At 40.4% G+C, this 26,113-nt stretch overlaps 1 protein-coding gene across 2 annotated transcripts in view; it reads left to right on the top strand.

The window, feature by feature from the left end:
• Nucleotides 1-413: 413 nt before the first annotated feature.
• Nucleotides 414-26,113, top strand: part of TMPRSS7 (transmembrane serine protease 7) — a gene marked incomplete at both ends in the record, with an annotated part of 47,876 nt that continues 22,176 nt past the window's right edge. Inside the window, 9 exons of one of the 2 annotated variants that reach the window (XM_079705087.1) lie at nucleotides 414-461; nucleotides 2,693-2,900; nucleotides 8,892-9,022; nucleotides 11,948-12,015; nucleotides 13,528-13,721; nucleotides 14,992-15,030; nucleotides 15,771-15,999; nucleotides 17,330-17,460; nucleotides 20,216-20,328. In XM_079705087.1, the coding sequence (XP_079561213.1) occupies nucleotides 414-461; nucleotides 2,693-2,900; nucleotides 8,892-9,022; nucleotides 11,948-12,015; nucleotides 13,528-13,721; nucleotides 14,992-15,030; nucleotides 15,771-15,999; nucleotides 17,330-17,460; nucleotides 20,216-20,328 (1,161 nt within the window). Of the gene's footprint in view, nucleotides 462-2,692; nucleotides 2,901-8,891; nucleotides 9,023-11,947; nucleotides 12,016-13,527; nucleotides 13,722-14,991; nucleotides 15,031-15,770; nucleotides 16,000-17,329; nucleotides 17,461-20,215; nucleotides 20,329-26,113 lie in introns of those variants that run through there. The other variant, XM_079705088.1, reaches the window with a different exon arrangement.

Below are 26,113 nucleotides of genomic sequence, written 5' to 3'. Positions count from 1 at the left end.
TATGGGGATTTCTAAGAAGCAATGCTGAGGGTTACACATTAGATCTCGTAATATACTTTAGTAGATGCAGACAAAAATATAAATGACTTGTAAATATTTAGGGGTTGTTGGACTGTATCCTTGTGAGGCAACCTTGTCTTGAGGCTGGGCTCTGAGAGGCCTGACTCATATTAGGGTAACATTAAAAAACCTTTAGTTTGGGTTTGCAAGGCTCTCTGCTAGGTCCCTTTAACATTCACTATATAGTAATGAGGCAGCTTCAGTTTCTGAACTGGAGCCGGTGGAGGTAAATTGATTCCTTTCCTCTGAAAGCTAGCTTGAATGTGGCAACCAATTCTTCTCAAGCGGGAATGTAAGGGGCTGAAAACTGGCTTGGATGTACCTCTGGATGTTCACCTGCAGAACAACTAAAAATGGACAAAGAAAACAGCGATGTTGCATCCAAACCTGCTGATGTGAATGTAAGTACATTGAGAGAAGCCTTCTCTGTTACTCGAATGCCATTTATTGCTGACCCTTTTAGTAAAATGAGACTGAGTTACTTTACAAAAATAAAGGAAACAATAATAAAATACTTAGCCTTCCTTTGGAACTTAATGGATTTTACAAATTTGAGCTTGTTTTAAAGTGCTGTACTTGTCAATTGATTTGCAGCTGTTTTTCTAAAACTCCAGGGAAATGGTACTGATCTCTCCACAAATTCCACTTTAAAATTTAATCAGGGCTAACTGAGACTGCCTATAATGTGTTCCCGCACTTAAAGACCAAACCTTGACCTTGTCAGTTGTACACGGGCTAACATTTCTGTGTGTCTTCCTTTTTTACTTCTTGGGGGGAATATTTGAAAGTAACTTGACACCACAGTCAAGTCATCCAACAACAGAATGTTTTTCTCTTTAGAAACACCATCCTCAGTCCTGCAGGACATCACATTAGATGAGATCTGGTCTAGTTCAGTTTCAACAGGAGGCATATAAGCTACATTTCACTCCAGGGGTTGACAGGAGTGTTTGGCAAAAAGAATGAGGGAGCCATGAATAATTTAGAATGTTCTTGGCCACATATTATCCCATTAATTGGTAAGATTAAAGACTGGAAGACATGTACTTTGTAGGGAACAGTGAGAGAGAGAGAGAGTAAGAGAGAATGAGAGCATTGTTAGAGGAGAGCTCGAAAGATTATTTCTTTGGAACTGGTGTTCCATATTCTTGCCTTTAAAAGAATGTGTGTTTAAAAGTTATTTTGTTACTGAAGTTTAGTTACCCTGACATGTATAAATCTCTCCTTCAAAGAAGTTAAACTCTCACTTACATTATTAAAGAATTCACAGCATCAGATGACAGAGGATAGAGGAGAAAAAGAGGAGGGGAAAGAGTTAAATAATGTATTTTTTCCTTTTGCACATAACACCTTGCACTAAACCTGGTAATTTTCTAATCTAACATGAGTCCCCTATTTCATTCTTTATTTTTTAATCATTCTTTCATTTGTATTGAAAACCTGAGTCACTGACCAGTTCAGTGGCTGGCTTCGAAGTGCATGCCTGTGAGGCAGTGGTAAAACAATCAGTTTGATCCTTGTCCTGCATCCCTACACAAATGAGAGCATCATCCTCAAATTTTTCTTCCGACTGAAGCTGAATCCGGCCTCTGTACCCCAACACTGAATTAATTTTTGGAGACACAGTGTTGGGTGAAGTAGAAAAGAATAGCTTTATTGCTTTGCCAGGCAAAGGGGGCCACAGTGAGCTAATGCCCTCAAAACTGTGTGTCTCAACCTGGAGGGGATAGTGAGGAGTTTTATAGTAATGGTTCAAAGAGGGCATGATCAGCTCATGGACAATCTTCTGACTGGTTAGTGGTGAGGTAACTTCTGGTTTCAACCCGTCTGGGGTCTACGTGTTTGTGGGCAGCATACTGTTAATTTCTCCTACCTGATGGGGGTTTCAGTATCTGAAAAACAGCTCGTAGATACTGTTATGTATATCCCTTGATGGGGAACCAGGACCCTGCCCCAAGGCTTCACTATTGTTTCTTTTGACTTTTCCTCCCTTGTCTCCCTTCCTTAACTAGCAACTGTTTGAACCAGCTTGTTGGAACTCAGGGAAGGTCATGGAGGCTGAATGAAGCCTATTTCCTGTAATCAAGAAATACGGGACACAGAAAGGCTTTTGTGCCCAGGAGTCCCACAGGGTCCTGCTCGGTATCATTACCACCAGGTCACGAAGCCATAATTAAGAAATCAATTAGTTTCTCTGAGGAACTCACTTCTGTTCTTACTTTCAATCTGCCTCAGCCCAGAAGACACTGACTGTGGGAGAAAAGCTATATCGTACAAACACACACATCCCCAGAGTGGTGGACAGATGAATCAACCCCCATAGAATCCTGTCTGACCTTCAGGTCCTCTAGTCTACACTCCATAAAATTCAGGCCTATCCTCTACAGTGTCAGTTTAGCAGAGTTGGAGAGTTGAGGGGACCAGTTGAGGACCTGGGAACCATTTCACTAGAGTTCATGTACCACTTGTTTTTTTCTGATTGGTCTTAACTGTGTGATTCAATGCAAGTCAATGCTTATGTAAATAATTTGACTTATTTAGGCCTTTTAGCACCAAGATTCTCCTGACTAGGTGGTTGCATTTAAGCTCTAGACTACTTCTAACTGTTAACACATCTTTCATTCTTTTGAAGATATCCAATATCTCAGTTCAGGTGGTCAGTGTCCAAGGGAAGCTGCCAGGGAGACGACCACCAAGAAAACCCGTCAACAAACCCAAACCCAAGAAGCAACTCAAGAAGAAAGCTCCCTTTTGGAACGTCCAAAACAAAATCATTCTCTTCACAGTATTTTTGTTCATCTTAGCGGTCATAGCCTGGACACTGCTGTGGCTCTATATCAGTGAGTTGAAATCTGTGTACCTTTGGGGTTAAGTCTTGCCCTGTGAGTTCTGCATCAGCAATGCAGGCCCGATCTGACCTTGGGGGTTTCTGATAGAATTTTCTTATTTCTCAGACTGACAGTCATTTTCAAAACTATTGAGGTTTTAAGGAAGAAGCCAGAATTGTCTTTCCCATTTCTTCTTTTACCACCACTGCTTTCTTCCCAGAGGAGCAGAGATGGGGGGATAAGATGAGAAGAGCTGAGGAGAATGCTCAGGAGCTTTTGACTCGTTCAGAAATGTAATGCAGTTTTAGCTTTAAAAAATGAATGGAATGCTAAGCTGTTTTATTTCCTCATCCACCCACTGCCTGTTTCTAGGCAACCTTATATTTCTAGTTCCCTGAGCTTCATTTTACTCATGCGTCTTTCTCTCCTCTGATTTTTTTTTTTTTTTTTTTTTTTTTTGCGGTACGCAGGCCTCTCACTGTTGTGGCCTCTCTCATTGCGGAGCACAGGCTCCAGACGTGCAGGCTCAGTGGCCATGGCTCATGGGCCCAGCCGCTCCGCGGCATGCAGGATCTTCCTGGACCAGGGCACGAACCCGTGTCCCCGGCATCGGCAGGCGGACTTTCGACAGCTGCGCCACCAGGGAAGCCCTTCTCCTCTGTTTTTATGTTTTTGTTTATCCAATTGATTGTTTTTGTCAGTCTTATTGATCCTTTTGGATAGGAGTCATAACTAAGTTCTTCCTTAGAGAGTACTTACCCAAGCAGCTCAGTAACTACAGCATTTATTGATTTATGTTGGACTTCCCACCCTACGCATATTAATATACTTGATACAAGATATGTGAACTCTCAAGGATATTAAAATTTGGTTGGAAAGCTAGATTTATAGGCAAAGAATGAATGAATATTGTCTTGAACAGTTCAGTTCATTTGCATATAGAAATTGACCACCTGTAATTTGTGTGGCACAATATAAGATATCAGGCACACCAAGATACATCTCCTACCTTCAAAAAGCTCTCAGATGCATTTTTCTACTTTCAAAAAATCTCATAGTTCAGTACTAGAGAGGGAGTGAGAGTTGATTTTTTTTTTTATTTAAGCAATTACTTTGCAATCACAGAAGGGAGACATCCAACAACCTGCCCAGGGATAGAGTCTAGATAAGGCTTCATGAACTCCTTGAAAATTCATTTGACACATCTTGGGAGTGCCCACTATGAGCTAGGCTCTGTGATAAGCATGGAACAGAGTGGTAGACAGGAAAAAATCTGTCTTTACAGACTAGTGCGGGCAGTCAAGTCAATGAGCAACTAAGAAAAACACAAAAGACACACAACCTCAATCCAGAGCAAACCAGTTTATTTCCCTTCAGTTCTCTGCCAGCCCTAAACTGATATATTTGCATTGCCCTTGCATTTTTGTACAAGGTTTTGGGACATGATTGTGAAGAGTTAATTTGTTGGTTGTGTGAAAATCAGAGAAGGGCATTTCAGGAAAACAGACCAGTACAAACAAAGGAAAATAAGTGAGAATTGTTCAACAAACAACAGGGGTTAGTTTTGATACATGAAATTTGGGCATGGAGGGTGGCCTTGAGAAATGTTAAAAAACAAAAATTCAACCAAGTAAATCTGATGATCTAATTGGCTTTATTCAATGGCTCATGAATCTGGCAGCATCCCTTCTAGTAAATAAAAGGGCTCTCTGAGGGGGTGTACAAAATGGAAGGTTTTTATAGGCAGAAGGAGGGTGGGGCAAGGAAGCTATTAGCAAAAGAAAAGAAAAGATTGTTTCAGGCCAGGCCATCAAATTTTGGGTGAAGGGAACAGCAGGGGTTTTTATCATGCAGATTACCACACTAGTGTTGATCAGAAAATTTCTGTTTAAAGGTCACATTCCTGAGAGAATTTGAAACTGTAATTAAGTCTTGGTTTGCAGTCTTGGGAGCAAAGGACTCCATTTGGGGCTTGTGATTTTTTTTTTTTTTTAACAGAAATGAGATGGACAGCTCATCAGGAAGACCATGTGTTACTGAATGTAAGTTTGTGTGCTCAACACACAGTGAGACCAAACGAACTAAAATGGAGCTTGGATCAGAGAAAGGTTTATTGCAGGGCCAAGTAAGGAGAATGGGTAACTTGTGCTCAGAAAAACTGAACTCCCTGATGGTTTTGGAGGAGAAGTTTTTATAGACAAAATTTGGGGTGAGGACTGCAGGGTGTGTGACTTTCCTCAGATTGGTTGGTGGTGAGGTAACAGGGTGGTATTCCAGGAACCTTGTGCTCATCCTGAAGTTATGATCCTCCACCTATGTGGGGCCTTAGTTCCTGCAGAAGAACTCAAAAATACTGTTATGTATATTCCTTGAGGAGGAATCAGAATCCTGGACTATAGTTTCTTGATTGTTCCTTTGTTTCTGCATTCCCTTACTTCCCTGATTAGCAGCTGTCTGAATCTGCTCTTTGTATTCAGGAAGGTCTAAGAGGCAGAAGACTTTTTTTTTTTTTTTGCAAATAAGTAAAAAGGGGACACAGAAAGGCTTTTGTGCCCAGGACAGCCCCAAAGGGTCCTCCTTAGTTTCACATGGAGGGCTTGTATGTTAGGCTGAACTCAAGAGTTAGACAAATGTAATCTGGTTGAAGGCTAAATTGATCTCTCTTGCATTGCTTATCCCTTGATTACTTACTGATAGAAGAAGGATGTGTGAGCTTCTAGGTAGAAGTCATAGCTTTCATTCAAATTTTAAAGAATCTGCAACAGAAAAAAAAAAAAATCTAAGGACTTTCTTGGTAAAAATCAAAGACAAAAACAAATATTGCTTTATACAAGAGGCGTAGTGAGGCAAGGTGATTTGTCCAAGGTTACATTGATCTCGGGTGGCCTCGGCCTGCAGTGGCTTGAAGCAGAGCTTTTGTTCCCATCCAGGGATTGAGCCAGGAGAGCACTGAATCCTAGCCACTAGACTAGTGGTCAGTGACAAGGCCCTGGCCCTATGGCTTTGCAGAAAAAAGAATTCCCACAAAGACAGAAAGTAGTGAAACAAGTAAAGTATTTATTAGGGGAAAAAGAAGTACAGTATGTGTGGATAGACACACAGGCAGGCTCAGAGAGAGAGTCGCGAAGTGGCAGTTTGAATCACTTTTATGGGGCATTTCTTCCATGTTTCCTTTGGCCAATCATTTTGATTTGCTTAGTTCAGAGTCCATATTTGGTATATCTCAGGATCTTCCCATGTGTGCGCGTGCCTCTCTTAGCCAAGATGGATTCAACCAAAGAGGCGTATGGGTAGATTTTGTCACTTGGCATCACTCCCCTTTTGACCTCCAAAGAGCCTTTCTACGCATGTGTAGGCGGAGAGGTCTCCTGACTTTGAGAATAAAATATGTGGACAGGGCCCTTCTATCTGGACAGGGCCCAGCCTCCTCTCTCAATTGTCCTGTTATTCCCATCTGGATTATGGCACAGGGAATGAACTCAAACAGTTTGCCCTGAGGGCCCATCTATCTCCCGCCTCAACATAACTTTTGTTGAACCTAAGTTCATGTGCCTGACGTACAGTGAGGCCAAACAAATCGAAATGCTGGAGTTTGGAGCAGAGAAAGTTTTATTTTAAGGGCCAAACAAGGAGACTGGGCAGTTCATGCTCAAAAGACCCTAACTCCCTGATGGTCTCCAAGGAAGAGTTTTTTTTTTTTTTTTTTTTTTTTTTTTGCGGTACGCGGGCCTCTCACTGTTGTGGCCTCTCCTGTTGCGGAGCACAGGCTCCGGACGCGCAGGCTCAGCGTCCATGGCTCACGGGCCCAGTCGCTCCGCGGCATGTGGGATTTCCCGGGACTGGGGCACGAACCCGTGTCCCCTGCATCGGCAGGCGGACTCTCAACCACTGCGCCACCAGGGAAGCCCCCAAGGAAGCGTTTTTAAAGGCAAATTTTGTTGGGGAGGGCTATGGGGTGTGTGACTTTCTTCTGATGGTTGGTGGTGAGGTAACAGGATGGTATTTCAGGAATCTCAACCATCAGCCTTCTGGTTCCAACCAATCTGGGGTCTACGTGATTGTGCTCAGCCTGAAGTCAACATCCTCCACCTGGATAGGTCCTTTGTTCCTATAGAAGAACTCAAATATATGTATCAGATTATTAGGTTTATCCCTTAAGGAGGAACTAGGACTCTGCACTATTGTTTCTTGACTGCTTTTCCTTTGTTTCTGCATTCCCTCACTTCTAATTAGTAAGTGTTTGAATCTGCCTTTTGGAACTCAGGGAAGGTCTGGGAGGCTGAAGCCTTTTTCCTACAAATAAGAAATGGGGAAAATGGAAAGGCTTCTGTACCCAGGAGGGCCTTGCAGGGTCCTGCTCTGTTTCAGTCCCCCCTTTTCTTTGCTACTCCTTGATCTTGAGGTGAACAAGTACAGGACAAGAAAGGGAGTAAAGTTTTGGATAGAGAGCTTAGTCATAAACTTGGCAGAGGAGCTCAGTTTTAGGGGCCTCAGTTTCATAACTTCAAAGAACCAATCTAAGACAGGAGCTCAGGCCTCCAGCCCCTTCCCCACTCTCCACAGCCTCACTGCACTACAGGGCTAATGTGAACCTGGATGGGTCACACAGGGAGGCTGCTCCCTGTCCTTCACAGAGGCTGCACCTTTTTAATTCAGCCATCACTTATTTAACATTCCCACGCGCTGGGTATTGTGCTAAGAGAGATTATTCCCTCCTTCTCTTCCTCTCTCTCTTCCTTCTCAGGAACAATTACTGAGCTTGAAAGCTAAGTCAGGCACTCGTTACCCTGACTTGGGGTTGAAGGACAAGAATTTACTGTTCATCTAGAAAGACAGAAATGCAGACAGAGGCTATGATACCGTGGGGTATGTGTCACAGGAAAGAAAGGTATCACAGCCATGGGAGCCTGGGAGTGATGCCTCATACCCGTAAGACCTTGTAACAAAAAGGAACGGCTGAAAGGAGAGTCCCTCATCTCCCTAGGCTATTCTCAGGTGCCTGAAGGCAGCTCAGACACAGCAATGTCTTTGTCTGTCTTCGCAGCAGTTTCTGGCCCACCTGATGCCCAGTCCCCTGGTCCTCCCTGGGCAGAGTTTTTGAGCAGGAGTTGATCTCAGGTGGCCTCAGCCTGCAGCAGCTTGAAGCAGGATTTCAGTTCCCTGGCCAGAGTTTGAAGTCAGGTCACAGCAATGAGAGCACCGAATCTTAGCCACTAGACCATGAAGGCCACTGGCCAGTGATAAGACCCTGGCCCATGGCTTTGTAGAAATGAATTGCCACATAGAGACGGAAAGTAGTGAAACAAGTGAAGTGTTTATTAGGAGAAAAAAGAGTAAGTGTAGATAGACGCATGGGTGGACTCGGAGAGATGCACCCTCGTGGTAGTTTGAATCACTTATATGGGGCATTTCTTCTGGGTTTCCTTTGGCCTGTCATCTTGCTTTGCCTGGCTCTTCCCACCAGGGAAGTCCAGAAGAGATGTTATTAACTACATTTAGAGCCTCACAGTCTGTAAAATATGAAGCTATCTAGGATTTCCCCAGTGGCACAGTGGTTAAGAATCTGCCTGCCAATGCCTGCCAATGCAAGGGACACGGGTTCAAGCCCTGGTCCGGGAAGATCCCACATGCTGCGGAGCAACTAAGCCCGTGCACCACAACTACCGAGCCTGTACTCTAGAGCCCGCGAGCCACAACAACTGAAGCCCGGACACCTAGAGCCTTTGCTCCACAACAAGAGAAGCCACCACAATGAGAAGCACGTGCACCGCAACGAAGAGTAGCCCCTGCTCACAGCAACTAGAGAAAGCCTGCATGCAGCAACGAAGACCCAATGCAGCCACAAATAAATAAATGAAATACAAATAAATTTTTTAAAAAGACAGCTTAAAGAAGCTGTCTAAATAAAATCATTTTAGGAGCCCGATAGTGACATAGATCAGACAATGCCTCACTGTCACACAGATGGAAAGACTCCTAACCACCTTCTCTCCTCTCTTACAGGTAAGACAGAAAGCAGAGATGCTTTTTACTTTGCTGGGATGTTTCGCATCACCAACATTGAGTTTCTTCCTGAATACCGACAGAAGGAGTCCAGGGAATTTCTATCAGTGGCCCGGACCGTGCAGCAAGTGGTGAGGTGATGGGGGAAGCTTGAAAGGCTGGGGAAGGTGAGGTCAGGGGGTAAGGGATGGGGGGTTGGGGTTACAGTGTCACAGGTGAGCAGGGTGGATGAAGGAAGAACTCAGGGGAACATGGAATTTAGCTCATCTTGGTTGTAAGATAAAATTGTTTATTTGATAGAATTGCTTATTTTTTTTTCTCCTGAAAGTAAAAAGAAATGGTTCTCTGAGCTTCACTTTTTCTTATCTATAAAATAAAATAATTGGATCAGGTGATATTTAAAATGCCTTCCAGTACAGAAATCACATGCATACTGATTAATTCTGTGATCCATACAGATTTATTTCAACCTTGATGCACTGGCATCTCTTCACTTAAGAAAACAAAAAACAAAACAAAAAAACCCTTTCCTATTGTAGAACTGGTAAGTATTTATTGTAAAAACTTATAAAATTTACAAAAGTACTTAAAAAATATAATCTCCTTTAACATCGTCTCCAGAGATAGAGCCCCTTTTGATTCTGGACCACATAGACACAGGACATAGGGCAATATTGGAGTATTAGTAGATATTCAGTTTTATAATCTGACTTTTTCCTCTTAACATAAGATTGCATGTTTCTACGCAAGTTCATATTCTTTAAAAAGCATAAGTTTTGATAGCTTCAAGTTGGCAAGTCCCTTTTTATTGGATATTTAAGTTGTTTCCAATTTTTGCTATTAACAGATAACACTATAACAAAACCGCCATGTAAATTGTGTGTATCTCTGATTACTTCCTTAGCTGCTTTCCTAAAAGTATAATTGGTCACATAGAAGAATATTTATTATGGCTCTCATTACCCATTACCAATAGAAAGTTTCTGCCAGTTTGCGTCTGCACAGTAATGGAGAGGGTGGCCTAGCAGTGGCGACTCTCCTGCAGTGACAGGCACTCTGCAGTGTAAAATGAAGAAGGGCTGAGAGAGAGCGAGTGAGCAAAGACGGTAGCAGGCATAGTGGCTTTTATTGATTGAAGGCCTCCTATATACTGGGTAAAGTGCGAAACCCTTTACCATTTCAATATATCAATTATCCCTCAAATTAGCCCAAGGAGATGGACATTCTTTTAAAATCTCTTTACCATTTTTTTTCCAATCCCAGGCAGTATTCTTCCTTCAACATCCAAAGCCATTCCTCTCTACTGCTGAAGTTATCCTTCAAAAATAACATTTCTCCTTTGGCTTAAGGATAAAATACTGATTCTTAAGAATAGCAGGATAAAATACAGATTCTTAAGAATAGCAGGATAAAATACTGATTCTTAAGAATAGCAGGCAAGCACTTTTCTAAATCTGTCCCCTGATTGTCCCAGTCTCATTCCTTACCACTTTCTCCCAACAGAAACCTTGTGATCTAAGGCAGTCATTACTTCTGTTATGAATAATCATTGCATTTACATGTCCAGTAGCCCTGGTTTCTGCTGCTATTCACTCAGGACCTAAAGACGTCTGTCCAATTTCTATGGAGTGAAATTCCACCCGTCATTCATGACCCATCAAAAAGCCTCCTTCTCTGTGAAATCCTTCCCGGCCTCCTGCAGAGTCAAGGCTGCCTTTGTGTAGACCCTGTTTGTATAGTTAGTATTGCATTCAATGCATTTTGTTATAGTTATTTAACAGCCCACCCAAAGAGGTAGGCATTTTGATCACCACTTTACAGATTAAAACAGAGAGAGACAGAAAGAGAAAAACAAATACCACATGCTAATACATATATATGGAATCTAAGGGAAAAAAGGTCATGATGAACCTAGGGGCAAGAGGGAAATAAAGACACAGACCTACTTGAGAATGGACTTGAGGATATGGGGAGGGGGAAGGGTAAGCTGTGACGAAGTGAGAGAGTGGCATGGACATATATACACTACCAAATGTAAGGTAGATAGATAGTGGGAAGCAGCCGCAGAGCACAGGGAGATCAGCTCGGTGCTTTGTGACCACCTAGAGGGGTGGGATAGGGAGGGTGGGAGGGAGGGAGACACAAGAGGGAAGAGATATGGGGACATATGTATATGTATATGTATAACTGATTCACTTTGTTATAAAGCAGAAAACTAACACACCATTGTAAAGCGATTATACTCCAATAAAGATGTTTAAAAAAAAAAGAGAAAGAGAAAAAGAAAAAAAGAAGCTCAGCAGGCCTCGGTAATGTGTTCTGTGTTGCACAGTGAATTTAAACTCCATGGCCCATTTTTTTCCACAATGCTATATTATTTCTAAGGTTTTTCATTTTTTGGTTTTTTTTCCTGGGCAATTAGGTAGGTGATTTTGCTATTATGTAAAAAGGGGACTACAGGAGGAGAAGATTTGGCAGAAGAAATTGGTTTTAGAAATGCTAAGTAAGGGCAAACAGTCAATTGACTGAAATAGCTCTCTTTTGAGATCCTTTTATGGTGTTTTCAAAGATCTGGGTGTGTCCCTGGAAACTGGAGAGTTCTGCAGTGGGATGTGGAAATTGGACTGTGGGCACCACGCGCCCTCTAGCGGCTAATATACTTTTTCCATGGCGTGCATTGGTAGAAAAGAGGTTGGGCCGAATACCTTGAAAATACGCTTAAAGGAGTTTCACTTATTCATTGTGGAGAAAATTAACTTTTGGAGTAGGCAGAATGCAGCAGTTAAGCTTGGTTAGGGTGTCTAAAGACAGCAATAAATGAATAAAGGTAGCTGATTAATCTTCACAGAGAGCAGAATGACAGTAAGTAACCCTGATACAGGAAGTAAGAATTTATTTGAATTCAAGGAATAATGTCTGGGTTTGGCCTTAGAGGCCTTATTTTGAGCCTTGCTTTTCTCCTTGCTAACCGTCAGAACTTGGACCTACGGCACACTGGGTATCATGAGAGGAAGCCAATTTGAAAGACTTCAGTCATCTTGGTTCTTCTTTTGCAGGTAAACCTGGTTTATACAACATCTGCCTTCTCCAAATTTTACAAGCAGTCGGTCGTTGCAGATGTCAGGTAATGAATGTCCCTTGCTTTGGGACTTCCACGTTCACTGCTGTAAATACCTCAAAAGGCTGTGGAAGGGCTGAAAGAGTGCCATTCTCAAGTAACCACTTAGGGGCAGTTGTGGGTTAATACCCTTCTAGCACAATAGCAACCCAACTCTTTTTTCCCCCCTTTTACTTATTTATTTTAAAGACTTTATGTATGTATGTATGTATGTATGTATTTTTGGCTGTGTTGGGTCTTCGTTGCTGCGCGCGGGCTTCCTCTAGTTGCGGTGAGCGGGGGCTACTCTTCATTGTGGTGCACGGGCTTCTCATTGCAGTGGCTTCTCTTGTTGCAGAGCACCGGCTCTAGGTGCATGGGCTTCAGTAGTTGTGGCACACGAGACTCAGCAGTTGTGGCTCGGGGGCTCTAGAGCTCAGGCTCAGTAGTTGTGGAGCATTGGCTTAGTTGTTACGCGGCATGTGGGATCTTCCTGGACCAGGACTCGAACCCGTGTGCCCTGCATTGGCAGGCGGATTCTTAACCACTGCGTAACCTGCAGCTGAACTGTTTGTCACACTATCATGCTGAGTTTTTTTCTTCATTTACCAAAACCTGCCCTCTTTCCAGAACTGGGATCCTAGACCTTTGTATTAAGGCCACTGGGCAAGATGACCATAAATACGTCCACTATATTGGGTGAGAGCAAACAGAAAACACAGACCAGTCAATGTCTCTCAAAATATGTTCAGTAAAAAACTGGTCACTAGAGATCTTCTGAGAAAAAAAGGATCCCATGGTCAAATAATTTTTAGGGAAATTTGTGTGCCTTGTACTGTATCCCATCTCCCCCCACCCCTAATATATCTGCAGAGATTCACAATCCGTTTGGGCAGATTAAAGGCACTGAGAAGTCTTGGAGTAAAGCAATTTGTTTCCTCTCCTTCACCTTCCATTTCCCAAATTATGTACTATAGAACACTATCTTATGTTTTTTTCATAAAATATGACAATATTTGTGCAGGTAAGAGCTCCTACTCCAGGGTCAGATTGAAAACCAAATTAGGCTTGATTCCTGATTTGCTACTCAGTAGCTGTGTGATTTTGAGTTGTAGATGACCTTAATTTCCTCATCTATAAAACTGGAAGCGTAACAAGACCTTCCTCAAAAGATTAAATGGGATAAAGCAGATTTAGCACTGTGTCTGGACATGGTGAGGTATCAAACATTCTAACTGTTGTTATTTGTAATAGCAGTGAATACTGATTGACATCCATAGAAATAGTATATTCTCCATGGAGATGCAAAATATACTAACAGTTCTAGATTTGAACACAGCACAAGAATACACATACCATGATGCTTTCCTTTCCAAATTCCCATGATAGGAGTCAATGGCTTCCTAAAGAAGAAAGTTATGTTCAGTTGAAAGATGTGTTCATTGGCCTCACCTTGAATTTATCACTTGGGTCACTGGCTCCTTATGAAAGTCTACTTCCTAAGAGGTATCCCTGAACTTCTTTCTCTTTTCCCTACAGCAGTAACAACAAAGGTGGCCTCCTTGTCCACTTTTGGCTTGTGTTTGTCATGCCACATGCCAAGGGCCATATCTTCTGTGAGGACTGTGTGGCTGCCATCTTGAAGGACTCCATCCAGACAAGCATCATAAACCGGACCTCCGTGGGGAGCCTGCAGGGTCTGGCTGTGGACATGGACTCTGTGGTACTAAATGGTGATTGTTGGGTAATTCTCCTTCAAGCACTCCTTCCTACAGCACTCTTGATACTGTCGTTGTCGTAGTCAATGTTGCCGTGAAGTACAGTCTTCCCTTTATATCCACGGACTTCGCATTCATGGATTCAGCCAAACATGGATAGAAAACATTTGGAAAAAAAAATTCTAGGAAGTTCCAAAAAGCAAAATTTGAATTTGCCACAGGCTGGAGACTATTTACACAGCATTTACACTGTATTAGGTATTAGAAGTAATCTAGAGGTGATTTAAAGTATACAGGAGGATGTGCATAGGTTTTATGCAAATACTATGCCATTTTACATAAGGGACTTGAGCATTCATGAATTTTGGTATCCTTAGGGGTCCTGGATCCAATCCCCTGTGGATACTGAGGAATGACTGTATTCTCCTCCACAATCCCAGTGGAACAGGACTAGCTGAGGACATTGGAGCTACATTGATAAAGGAAGTTGCTAAATGTTATATACAGTGATTAGACAATAGAATTGGGGTCAGAATATACATGAAAATGAATTTATTAAAGTGTACCCTTTTCTATATTTAATTTGGTTTCATGCATCTTCAAACTAAGGCTCCAAGGGACAAGGTCCTGGAGAAGGAAAATTTTGCTGAGGTTTCCTTCCTTGTTTCTTCCCTTGTTCAGACAGAACTGTGCCTGTGTTCGATAGTGTGCCCCAATGCTCCAAAATGGTCTTCCCAAAACACAGTCAGAATGCAAATTCCATCATTTGTCTTGACAGTAAAGTGGTTTAATTATTGTCTAACCCAAAATTTATGCAGTTTTCTATTTTGATTTAAATTATATATATATGTTAGGCATATAGTAGGTAGTTGATAAGTATTTGTAATAAGTAATGAATCAATAAAAACATCTCTAGTGGAAAATTCTGTACCTCATATATTACTTCAGATATAGAACCAATTATTACCATGTTTAGCTGCTTTTTTATCTTCAAAAAATGTTTGTAAGTTGTTACAACAGATGATTTCAAGCACAAAAGTTAAGAGAATTGTTTAATGAACTCTTACACACTTTACTCAGCTCCAACAACTATCAACTCATAGCTGTCCTATTTGATCTCTAAATACCTAAACAACCTCCCTTTTACCCTCACAGGATTATTTTAAAGTAAATCCCAGATATGTTGGATTGCTTTTAAAGGACAAGATATTTTTACTGAGCAAAATTCTAACAAAATGAAATGCTGGGACTGATAGTGTTTTTTCTATGTGCTTTTTCAATGCAGCTGGGCTTCGGTCAGATTACTCTTCAACCATAGGATCTGGTAAATTATGTCTGTGGTTTCTCCCCTGCCCTCCAACCTCCCCATCCCCAACTGCCTTCAAATCAGTATCCTTTTTGGCTGTAGTTTTCCTGTTCACATGATGGTGTTTGTTAGTGTTCTTTCCATTGCAAGTGACAGATATAATATATTCAAACTAGCTTAAGCACAAAAGAAACGTGATTGCCTCATATAACTGGGACATACGTGGAATATGCTGGCTGCAGGTATGGTTGGGTCCAGGTTCTAAGATAAAATATTGTGAGGACTCTGCATTTTTGTTTTCTTCTGCTGAGACTTCATCAAGTGGGTTCTTCCAATGTGGTGGCATAAAAGGCCACCAGCAGATCCAAGCTTATGACTTATCAGTTTAGCTACCATGGTGGAAGAAAACCTCACCTGTATTTTGAGAAGTCCTTGGGCTGAGTTTCATTGTCTCAGATTGGCTGACATACCCACTCCTGAAACAGCTGCTTTGGCTCTGATTGGTCAGTCTGGGTCGTGTGCTCACTTCTGGACCTAGGGTAAGTTTAACCCCAACCAAGCCACATGGACAGGGTAGGAGTAGTTTCTCAAAGTAAAATCTAGGTGCTGTTATCAGAAGACATGAGAGTGGATTCCAGGCTGGCAAAGACAGCAGATATTCTCCATGTGAGCTCTTTTGCTCTTTACTCTTCTATAAAGATTTCTAGAAAAATCATTCCTAAAATGAAACAAAGCAAAATAAAGTTCTGTCTCCACAGACAAAGGCTGCTCTCAGTACTTCTACGCAGATCACCTGTCTCTCCGCTACCCTCTGGAGATTTCGGCAACCTCAGGGAGGCTGATGTGTCACTTCAAGCTGGTGGCCATAGTGGGCCACCTGATCCGTCTCTCGATAGAGTCCGTCCGGATTGAAGCCGACAACTGTGTCACCGACTCCCTGACCATTTACGACTCCCTCTTGCCAATCCGGAGCACCATCTTGTATAGGTATTATGCAGGCACTCTGGTTGGCAAGTGAAAAGAATTTTTAAAATGTCTCTCTTTTGCAGTATCTGGCTTGCCTTTGGATTTTTTAAAACCATTTTTTGTATATACTCATGACGTCAAAGATTGACCCGTGCCCTATTTAGTGCCCCCTGTATTAGCCAGAGCCTATCAGACACAGTGTTTGCTTTTCACTTGTAGCATACAACAGTCAAAATCATTGGGAACTTCAGTCAATAGTTTTGATACATATTTCAGATTTTTTTTGGTTTAATTTTACTTTCATTGCAATCACAGTGAAGGCTACTGTTTCAATAGAATGTGAGAATAAATATTCTATTATGATTGCATAGCATTAGTAAAACAAATTTTTTTCCTTATAAAGATGACACAATGTTTATTGTGAAAATGAGGTCAATCAGAGAAAACAATGTCAATTATCTTACATTTCCATTACCCAGAATAAATGTCTGTTATATTTTTGCATACATTCTTTCATTCATACGTGTACATAATTACACACATGTATACACATACATATCCTAGTATTTTTTACTCACTAGTAGACATCTTTTTATGAGTGCTTAATATTTTGGTAACCTAGTAATATCAGTTAGGCTTTATTAAGAATTTGCTATTTTTACTCATTGTGCTAAAAGGCATATGAATTATCTTATCATTTTAAATGATGTTTATGTATGTATATAATAGTATTTTATGTAAGTTTACGTATTTATATTTTGGTGGTGAATGAACATGTTAAAAATTCAAACAGTGTCTAAAGATTTGTAGTGAAAAGTAAGTTTGTCACTGACTCTCACCCCTCAATCACTGTTTTTGGCTTCTTTTCACTATTCCCAGACATATTTAGTTATTATCTCATTTAATGCTCACCACAATGCTATGAGGAGTATACTGTTATTATTACTACCATTTCAGAGTCGGGAAACTGGCATTTATGAAGAACTAGTTACTTCATTGCCCAGTTAAGTGATAGAGCTGAGTTCTGAACCCAGTTTTCCCTGGTGAAGAGCCCATGACTTTAGCTATTAAATACCCTGCCTGTATACCTTGTTTGTTCTCAAGGAGTGTCCAGTGACAGCCATCCAAGAGAATTCTTCATTAGTCACTAGACAAAAATTTTTGCAGCTATATCAGCTCCACTCCATCTGTAGTGCCCTCTGGCCACTAATTGATGAAGACCTGGCTGGTAGAGTCTGATTCACAGGAACTGTGTGGATGGCCCAAGAAATGTGTGGAATTAGTGGTGGATGGAGGTCTGATCCTCAATAACCTATTGTTTATGTGCTTTTGTTTTGTTATCTGGTTTCAGAATTTGTGAACCCACAAGGACATTAATGTCATTTGTTTCAACAAATAATCTCATGTTGGTGACATTGAAGTCTCCTCAGATACCTAGGCTATCAGGAATCCGGGCATATTTTGAGGTCATTCCAGAACAAGGTAAGCTTCCCCAATTGAAAAAAGTAATGAGAAATACTTGTTACGATAGATACTCCAGTCTTATCTCTCCCAAGGCTGTGTTGTAATACTAGTTGCATTAGTCAGGACCCTGAGTCAGGGTCTGGTTCAAAGAGGGAGATGGTATTCGTTATTCTAACAGATAACTTAATGTAAAGAACTGTTAACTCGTACAGAGGTGTTAACTGGGTAACTCAAAAGGCAAAAAAACAAAAACAAAACACAAAAAAACTGTAAGGTATCATGGATGTAACACATGTAGGAAACAACTAGCACTGTAGATCTAGAGGAACAAAGGAAAGGAATTGGAATGATTACAGTTTAGGGCTTGGAGGAGGGGGAGTGGTCTGTGTAACGGAACTCAGACCTCCGCCCAGCTGGTGTTGGTGTCTATAAATTCAGAGGCAGGTGTTCATGAACCTGGGACCCAGACCTTTGAGGAGAGGGTGCCAGACAGCTGAGCTGGTATCATTTAGGGAGACACAATAAAGCGGAAGTTGGAAAACCTGCTAACAGATTCAACTCTGTTACAGGAAGGAAGAGTAGCTGCGAGGGTGAAGCAGCATTGCTGGGGTGACACTCCCAGGAATAAGAAACAGAGTGAAGTTCTATTCTTCCCTCTCCAGCCTTCTAGTCTCCCTTTAGCACCCCCTACTGGCAGAGCCTATCAGGTAGTGAAGGACAGAAGTGGTTTGTATAGTCCAGCCCAGCCTTGTAGAACAGAGTAGAGAGGGGTGGGTTTGGAGCTGAGGGACAATAGCTCAGTAATTAGCACATTCTTTCATGAATTCTCATTTATAGTAATGCACGTAAGTGCCATCCTAGAAAGTGCTCATGATGCAAAACCCAGAGGTCTTTTTTTGTTTGTTTTTGCGGTACATGGGCCTCTCACTGTTGTGGCCTCTCCCCTTGCGGAGCACAGGCTCCGGACGCACAGGCTCAGCTGCCATGACTCACGGGCCCAGCCACTCTGCGGCATGTGGGATCTTCCCGGACCGGGGCACGAACCTGTGTCCCCTGCATCGGCAGGAGTACTCTCAACCACTGCACCACCAGGGAAGCCCAAAACCCAGAGGTTTTAATGGGTTTTTCTAGTGAGCAAAAAGTGACCTCCTCTTTACTCTTCTCTTTTTGACTTGGGTTGACAAAGTCAAACAAAACAAAATGAAAAGAGCCTTCACTGAAACTCTAATGTTTTTGTAATATTTGTTGCCTTGGAAACTGGTCAGATCTTACAGGTCATGTCTTGGTACCTTCTTTATGAGCATCAACAAAGCTAAAGGAGTCAGAACGGGAGATGGGGGTGAGGAGGGAAGAGAATTGGGCTTAAGTAGATGGTGAGAGCTACAGGTTCATCACTATTTTAGGGCAGTGGCTCATTTTGATAGGTTTTCCTCTGTCAAATTATTACAAAAAAATGTAAAATTGATTTATTGAACTAGATATTTGAGATAGTGTTAGGTTGAAAATTATCTGTAACTCCAAAGGTTAAAAATAGAATTATAACAGAAATATTATAGTGGGATTTGTCTATTCACTCAACAAATATTTACTGAACATCTGTTGTATGCCAGAAATGACTGTAGGTGTTAGGGAAATAGTAAACAAAATAGAAAGAAAATCAGTGCTCTTGGACCGCTTATATTCTAGCAGAAGGATGACCATAACAGTAAGAATAGACATGTAGATTGTCTTATTTAAATAGTATAACACATTATGAAAACTGGATATCTCTTGAACAACAAATACGCACTAATTTGAGCAAAATTAACTCAGAAGCTTTAAACATATATATTTACAATGCTGTATGTCAAAATATACATACAGTGTTAATATGTTAATTATATCTCAATAAAACTAGAAGAAAAAATATATTTAAACCATGTTTTTTAAAGAAAGGAATAGCATCCTATAGATCTGTAACCAAAATAAATGACTTGAAATAGCCAGGAGATGGAAGCAACCTAAGTGTCCATCATCAGATGAATGGATAAAGAAAATGTGGCACATATATGCAATGGAATATTACTCAGCCATAAAAAGAAATGAAATTGAGTTATTTGTAGTGAGGTGGATGGGCCTAGAGTCTGTCATACAGAGTGAAGTAAGTCAGAAAGAGAAAGACAAATACCGTATGCTAACACATATATATGGAATCTAAGAAAAAAAATGTCATGAAGAACTTAGGGGTAAGACAGGAATAAAGACACAGACCTACTAGAGAATGGACTTAAGGATATGGGGAGGGGGAAGGGTAAGCTGTAACAGAGTGAGAGAGTGGCATGGACATATATACACTACCAAACATAAAATAGATAGCTAGTGGGGAAGCAGCTGCATAGCACAGGGCGATCAACTCAGTGCTTTGTGACCACCTAGTGGGGTGGGATAGGTAGGGTGGGAGGGAGGGAGACGCAAGAGGGAAGAGATATGGGAACATATGTATATGTGTAACTGATTCACTTTGTTATAAAGCAGAAACTAACATACCATTGTAAAGCAATTATACTTCAATAAAGATGTAAAAAAAAAAGATTTGAAAACAAGTATAGACTTTGAACAGTATATTAGCTATACATCGTAGGGTACTATTTTTTTTAAAAAATAGTTTAATTTCAAAAATATATAAGCTTATTGACCAAGAAAATGTGCATCTGTAGTTAAAGAAATATATGCTGTCTATTTCCCATAATCTCACCACTGCAAATCATTGTGTGTTACTGGATATTTTTTTCAGAATGTGAAAACACAGTGTTGGTCAAAGAAATCACTGGCTTTGAAGGGAAAATTTCAAGTCCATATTACCCAAGCTACTACCCTCCAAAATGCAAGTGTACCTGGAAATTTCAGGTAGCCTAGTTTTAACAGTATCTTAGAAAATTATTGCTATCCTATTTTTAGTAGCTATTTATTTTTGAATTTAATTATACTTATTTTTTTAATTACAAAAAGAATGTCAGTTAATTTTATAATATTTAAACCTTATTAAAATATATTATCTAGAACATGAAAGTTTGTTGTAATTTCAAGCTGCTGCTCACAAATTAACTGCTTTTTGCAGACTGGGGCTTATTTGTCCAGTGTCTTACTTTGTATTAAAAAGAGCAAAGACATTGTTATAGGATCAAACAATTTATTTTATTATGGTAGAGCTCATTTATTAATTTTTAATTACTTCATCAGCATTATAATGAGAATAATAAAGAAATAATAAATTGAATTAGGCAATATATATTTCAGCTGTATAAGCAAAGCGGAGTGTAAATTTATATGAAATACATATGTCTCCCTCTGGCACTAGACAGGTAGTCCCTGGTTTTTGTTTGTTTTTCAAAATCTCGGTGTGTAACCTATTTTTCTTTCTCCAGCTGTTATATTAATGCAGAGGGAGGTCGCCTTTGCTCTTTCAGCATATGCATATGAAATCATTTTTGTGGGGCATAGCAGTTAGATGTAAGTGACAAGCAGTGTCTAGTTTGTATTCATTCAACATATTATTATTAAATGCCTGCTCCGTGTCAGGCAGTATTCTGAACACTGGGATGCATGAGATCTCTCTTTCTCTCTCTCTCTCTCTCTCTCTCTCTCTCTCACACACACACACACACACACACACACACAAGCTCTGCTGTCATGGAGTCCTCTATAAAGTAGGGGGAGACAGGTGACAAAGAAATAAACAAGTAAAATACGTGCAGTGTGTTCCATGATGGTACAATGCTATGGAGAATACAGCTGGAGAGGGGCTCTGTAGCTGAGTGGGGGGGGGGTGGCGGTGTGAAAGGTAGGAAGTCTGGGATTTGTTGTCTCAAGTAGGATGGTCAGGGAAAGCCTCACTGACAGGGGACATTTGCATAGAGCCTTGAGACACGAGGGAACTAACCTGGTGCATGCTGAGGGTAAGAGTGTCACGGGTAAAGGGAAGAGCTGAGGCAAAGGCCCCGAGGAGGCAGGAGAGTGCTTGCTGCATGTAGGGTTCGTGCGCAGTCCTAACAGTTAAATATTGAAATAATTTTATTATACCCAAATCTCTACCTACTAGTAGGCATCCTTAAATTATTTTTTTATCATTATCCCAAATATTTAAAATATAATTAAGACATAAAGGTTCTGGATTCTTGCTCACTGCCAGATTCTTGGTGCCTTACAGCAGCAAAAGCTCAGAGCCTCAGGTGACTAGCAAGTCTGAAGGTGGGGAGAGGGGTAGATGGAAAGAGAAGAAAAGAAGCGTTGGGGAAAGAGGAGGGAAAGACATCAAACCTCTGCCTCTTCAACTCTCCAATAAGCAGAGTTATCTTCTTTATAATATCTAGAACAAGAAAGACCCCATTCCCAGAAGCTCCATCAAGTGTTTGAAAGTCCTTTGAGATAAAACAAATGTTGATCCCATGGTAACTCATAAGATTTAAAAGGAAAATCCCGAAACGTTGCTGTGATTAAGTTTTAGTCAGGGTACAAACAAAAATATCAGATCACTTTCTGTTTCACTGGGTCAAGGGTTAGAAATGCTGAACAATAGGAAATCTCTATAAGGAAAAGAGCATCGGGGTGGGGGATGGGAAAGGCGAGACAGGAAACACTGGGGACAGACTTGAGCGATGACACCATTCCCCAGAGGTCAAGGTTGGTTGTTCTCAGTGAGGAGGTTAAATAAAGCTGTTGCTTCGTTGGAAGGCTTTGAACAGCCACCGATAGCTGTGTGACAGCACGTTTCTTTTTTTTTTTTTTGAATTTTTGAATGTTATTTTTTTTTATAGAGCAGGTTCTTATTAGTCATCTATTTTATACACATCAGTGTATACATGTACATCCCAATCGTCCAATTCATCACACCACCACCCACACCCCCTGCCGCTTTCCCCCCTTGGTGTCCATACAATTGTTCTCTACATCTGTGTCTCTATTTCTGCCCTGCAAACTGGTTCATCTGTACCATTTTTCTAGGTTCCCCATATATGCGTTAATATACAATATTTGTTTTTCTCTTTCTGACTTACTTCACTCTGTATGATTGTCTCTAGATTCATCCACGTCTCTACAAATGACCCGATTTCATTCCTTTTCATGGCTGAATAATATTCCATTGTATATGTACCACATCTTCTTTATCCATTTGTCTGTCGATGGGCATTTAGGTTGCTTCCATGACCTGGCTATTGTAAATAGTGCTTCTATGAACATTGGGGTGCATGTGTCTTTCTGAATTATGGTTTTCTCTGGGTATATGCCCAGTAGTGGGATTGATGGATCATATGGTAATTCTATTTTTAGTTTTTTAAGGAACCTCACCTCCATACTTTTCTCCATAGTGGCTGTATCAATTTATATTGCCACCAACAGTGCAAGAGGGTTCCCTTTTCTCCACACCCTCTCCAGCACTTGTTGTTTGTAGATTTTCTGATGATGCCCATTCTAACTGGTGTGAGGTGATACCTCATTGTAGTTTTCATTTGCATTTCTCTAATAATTAGTGATGTTGAGCAGCTTTTCATGTGCTTTTTGGCCATCTATATGTCTTCTTTGGAGAAATGTCTGTTTAGGTTTTCTGCCCATTTTTGGATAGGGTTGTTTGTTTCTTTAATATTGAGCTGCATGAGCTGTTTATATATTTTGGAGATTAATCCTTTGTCCGTTGATTCATTTGCAAATATTTTCTCCCATTCTGAGGGTTGTCTTTTCATCTTGTTTATGGTTTCCTTTGCTGTGCATAAGCTTTTAAGTTTCATTAGTTCCACTTGTTTATTTTTGTTTTTATTTCCATTACTCTAGGAGGTGGATCAAAAATATTTTTGATCAAAAATCATAAATAAGGGGCTTCCCTGGTGGCACAGTGGTTGAGTGTCCGCCTGCCGATGCAGGGGACATGGGTTCATGCCCTGGTCCGGGAGGATCCCACATGCCGCGGAGCGGCTGGGCCTGTGAGCCATGGCCGCTGGGCCTGCGCGTCCGGAGCCTGTGCTCCACAATGGGAGAGGCCACAACAGTGAGAGGACCGCATATGGCAAAAAAAAAAAAAAAATCATAAATCAAAAAGATTTATGTCAAAGAGTGTTCTTCCTATGTTTTCCTCTAAGAGTTTTACAGTGTCTGGTCTTACATTTAGGTCTTTAATCCATTTTGAGTTTATTTTTGTGTATGGTGTTAGGGAGTGTTCTCATTTCATTATTTTACATGTAGCTTTCCAGTTTTCCCAGCACCATTTATTGAAGAGACTGTCTTTTCTCCATTGTATATCTTTGCCTCCTTTGTCATAGATTAGTTGACCATAGGTGCCTGGGTTTATCTCTGGGCTTTCTATCTTGTTCCATTGATCTATCTTTCTGTTTCTGTGCCAGTACCATGTTGTCTTGATTACTGTAGCTTTGTAGTATAGTCTGAAGTCAGGGAGTCTGATTCCTCCAGCTCCGTTTATTTCCCTCAAGGCAGCTTTGGCTATTCAGGGTCTTTTGTGTCATGATACAAATTTTAAGATGATTTGTTCTAGTTCCGTAAAAAATGCCATTGGTAACTTGATAGGGATCGCATTGAATCTGTAGATTGCTTTGGATAGTATAGCCATTTTCACAATATTGAGCCTTCCAATCCAAGAACATGGTATATCTCTCTGTCTGTTGGTATCATCTTTAATTTCTTTCATCAGTGTCTTATAGTTTTCTGCATACAGGTCTTTTGTCTCCCTAGGTAGGTTTATTCCCAGGTATATTATTCTTTTTGTTGCAATGGTAAATGGCAGTGTTTCCTTAATTTCTCTTTCATATTTTTCTTCATTAGTGTATAGGAATGCAAGAGATTTCTGTGCATTAATTCTGTGCATTGATTTCTGTGCATTAATTTTGCAACTTTACCAAATTCATTGATTAGCTCTAGTAGTTTTCTGGTGGCATTTTTAGGATTCTCTATGTATAGTATCATGTCATCTGCAAACAGTGACAGTTTTACTTCTTCGTTTCCAATTTGTATTCCTGACATTTCTTTTTCTTCTCTGATTGCCATGGCTAGGACTTCCAAATCTATGTTGAGTAATAGTGGTGAGAGTGGACATCCTTGTCTCATTCCTGATCTTAGAGGAAACGCTTTCAGTTTTTCACCGTTGAGAATGATGTTTGCTGTGGCATTGTTGTATATGGCCTCTATTATGTTGAGGTAGGTTCCCTGTATGCCCACTTTCTGGAGAATTTTTATCATAAATGGGTGTTGAATTTTGTCAAAAGCTTTTTCTGCATATATCAAAATGATCATATCGTTTTTATTCTTCAATTTTTTAATATGGTGTATCACATAGATTGATTTGCGTATATTGAAGAATCTTTGCATCCCTGGGATAAATCCCACTTGATCATGGTGTATGATCCTTTTAATGTGTTGTTGGATTCTGTTTGGTAGTATTTTGTTGAGGATTTTTGCATCCATATTCATCAGTGATATTGGTCTGTAATTTTATTTTTTTGTAGTATCTTTGTCTGGTTTTGGTATCAGGGTGATGGTGGCCTCATAGAATGAATTTGGGAGTGTTCCTTCATCTGCAATTTTTTGGAAGAGTTTGAGAAGGATGGGTGTTAGCTCTTCTCTAAACGTCTAATAGAATTCACCTGTGAAGGCATCTGGTCCTGGACTTTTGTTTGATGGAAGATTTTTAATCACAGTTTCAATTTCATTACTTGTGATTGGTCTGTTCATATTTTCTATTTCTTCCTGCTTCAGTCTTGGAAGGTTATACCTCTCTAAGAATTTGTCCATTTCTTCCAGGTTGTCCATTTTATCGGCATAGAGTTGCTTGCCATAGTCTCTTAGGATGCTCTGTATTTCTGTGGTGTCTGTTGTAACTTCTCCTTTTTCATTTCTAATTTTAGTGATTTGAGTCCTCTCTCTCTTTTTCTTGATAAATCTGGCTAATGGTTTATAAATTTTGTTTATCTTCTCAAAGAACCATCTTTTAGTTTTATTGATCTTTGTTATTGGTTTCTTTGTTTCTATTTCATTTATTCTGCTCTGATCTTTATGCTTTCTCTCCTTCTGCTAACTTTGGGTTTTGTTTGTTCTTCTTTCTCTAGTTCCTTTAGGTGTAAGGTGAGATTGTTTATTTGAGATTTTTCTTGTTTCTTGAGGTAGGCTTGTATAGCTATAAACTTCCCTCTTAGAACTGCTTTTTCTGCATCCCATGGGTTTTGGATCATTGTGTTTTCATTGTCATTTGTCTCCAGGTATTTTTTGGTTTCCTCTTTGATGTCTTCAGTGATCTCTTGGTTATTTAGTAACGTATTGTTTAGCCTCCATGTGTTTCTGTTTTTTACATTTTTTTCCCTGTAATTGATTTCTAATCTCATAGTGTTGTGGTCAGAAAGGATGCTTGATATGATTTCAATTTTCTTAAATTTACTGAGGCTTGATTTGTGACCCAAGGTATGATCTATCCTGGAGAATGTTCCATGTGCACTTGTGAAGAAAGTGTAATCTGCTGTTTTTGGATGGAATGTCCTATAATATCAATTAAATCTATCTGGTCTATTGTGTCATTTAAAGCTTGTGTTTCCTTATTAATTTTCATTTTGGATGATCTGTCCATTGGAGTAAGTGAGGTGTTAAATTCCCCCAATATTTTTGTGTTACTGTAGATTTCCTCTTTTACAGCTGTTAA

This window comes from Hyperoodon ampullatus (genome assembly GCF_949752795.1).
Source record: "Hyperoodon ampullatus genome assembly, chromosome: 5".
Taxonomy (NCBI): domain Eukaryota; kingdom Metazoa; phylum Chordata; class Mammalia; order Artiodactyla; family Ziphiidae; genus Hyperoodon; species Hyperoodon ampullatus.
Note: the sequence above shows the minus strand (reverse complement) of the source record. Positions and strands in the feature narration are given on the sequence as shown.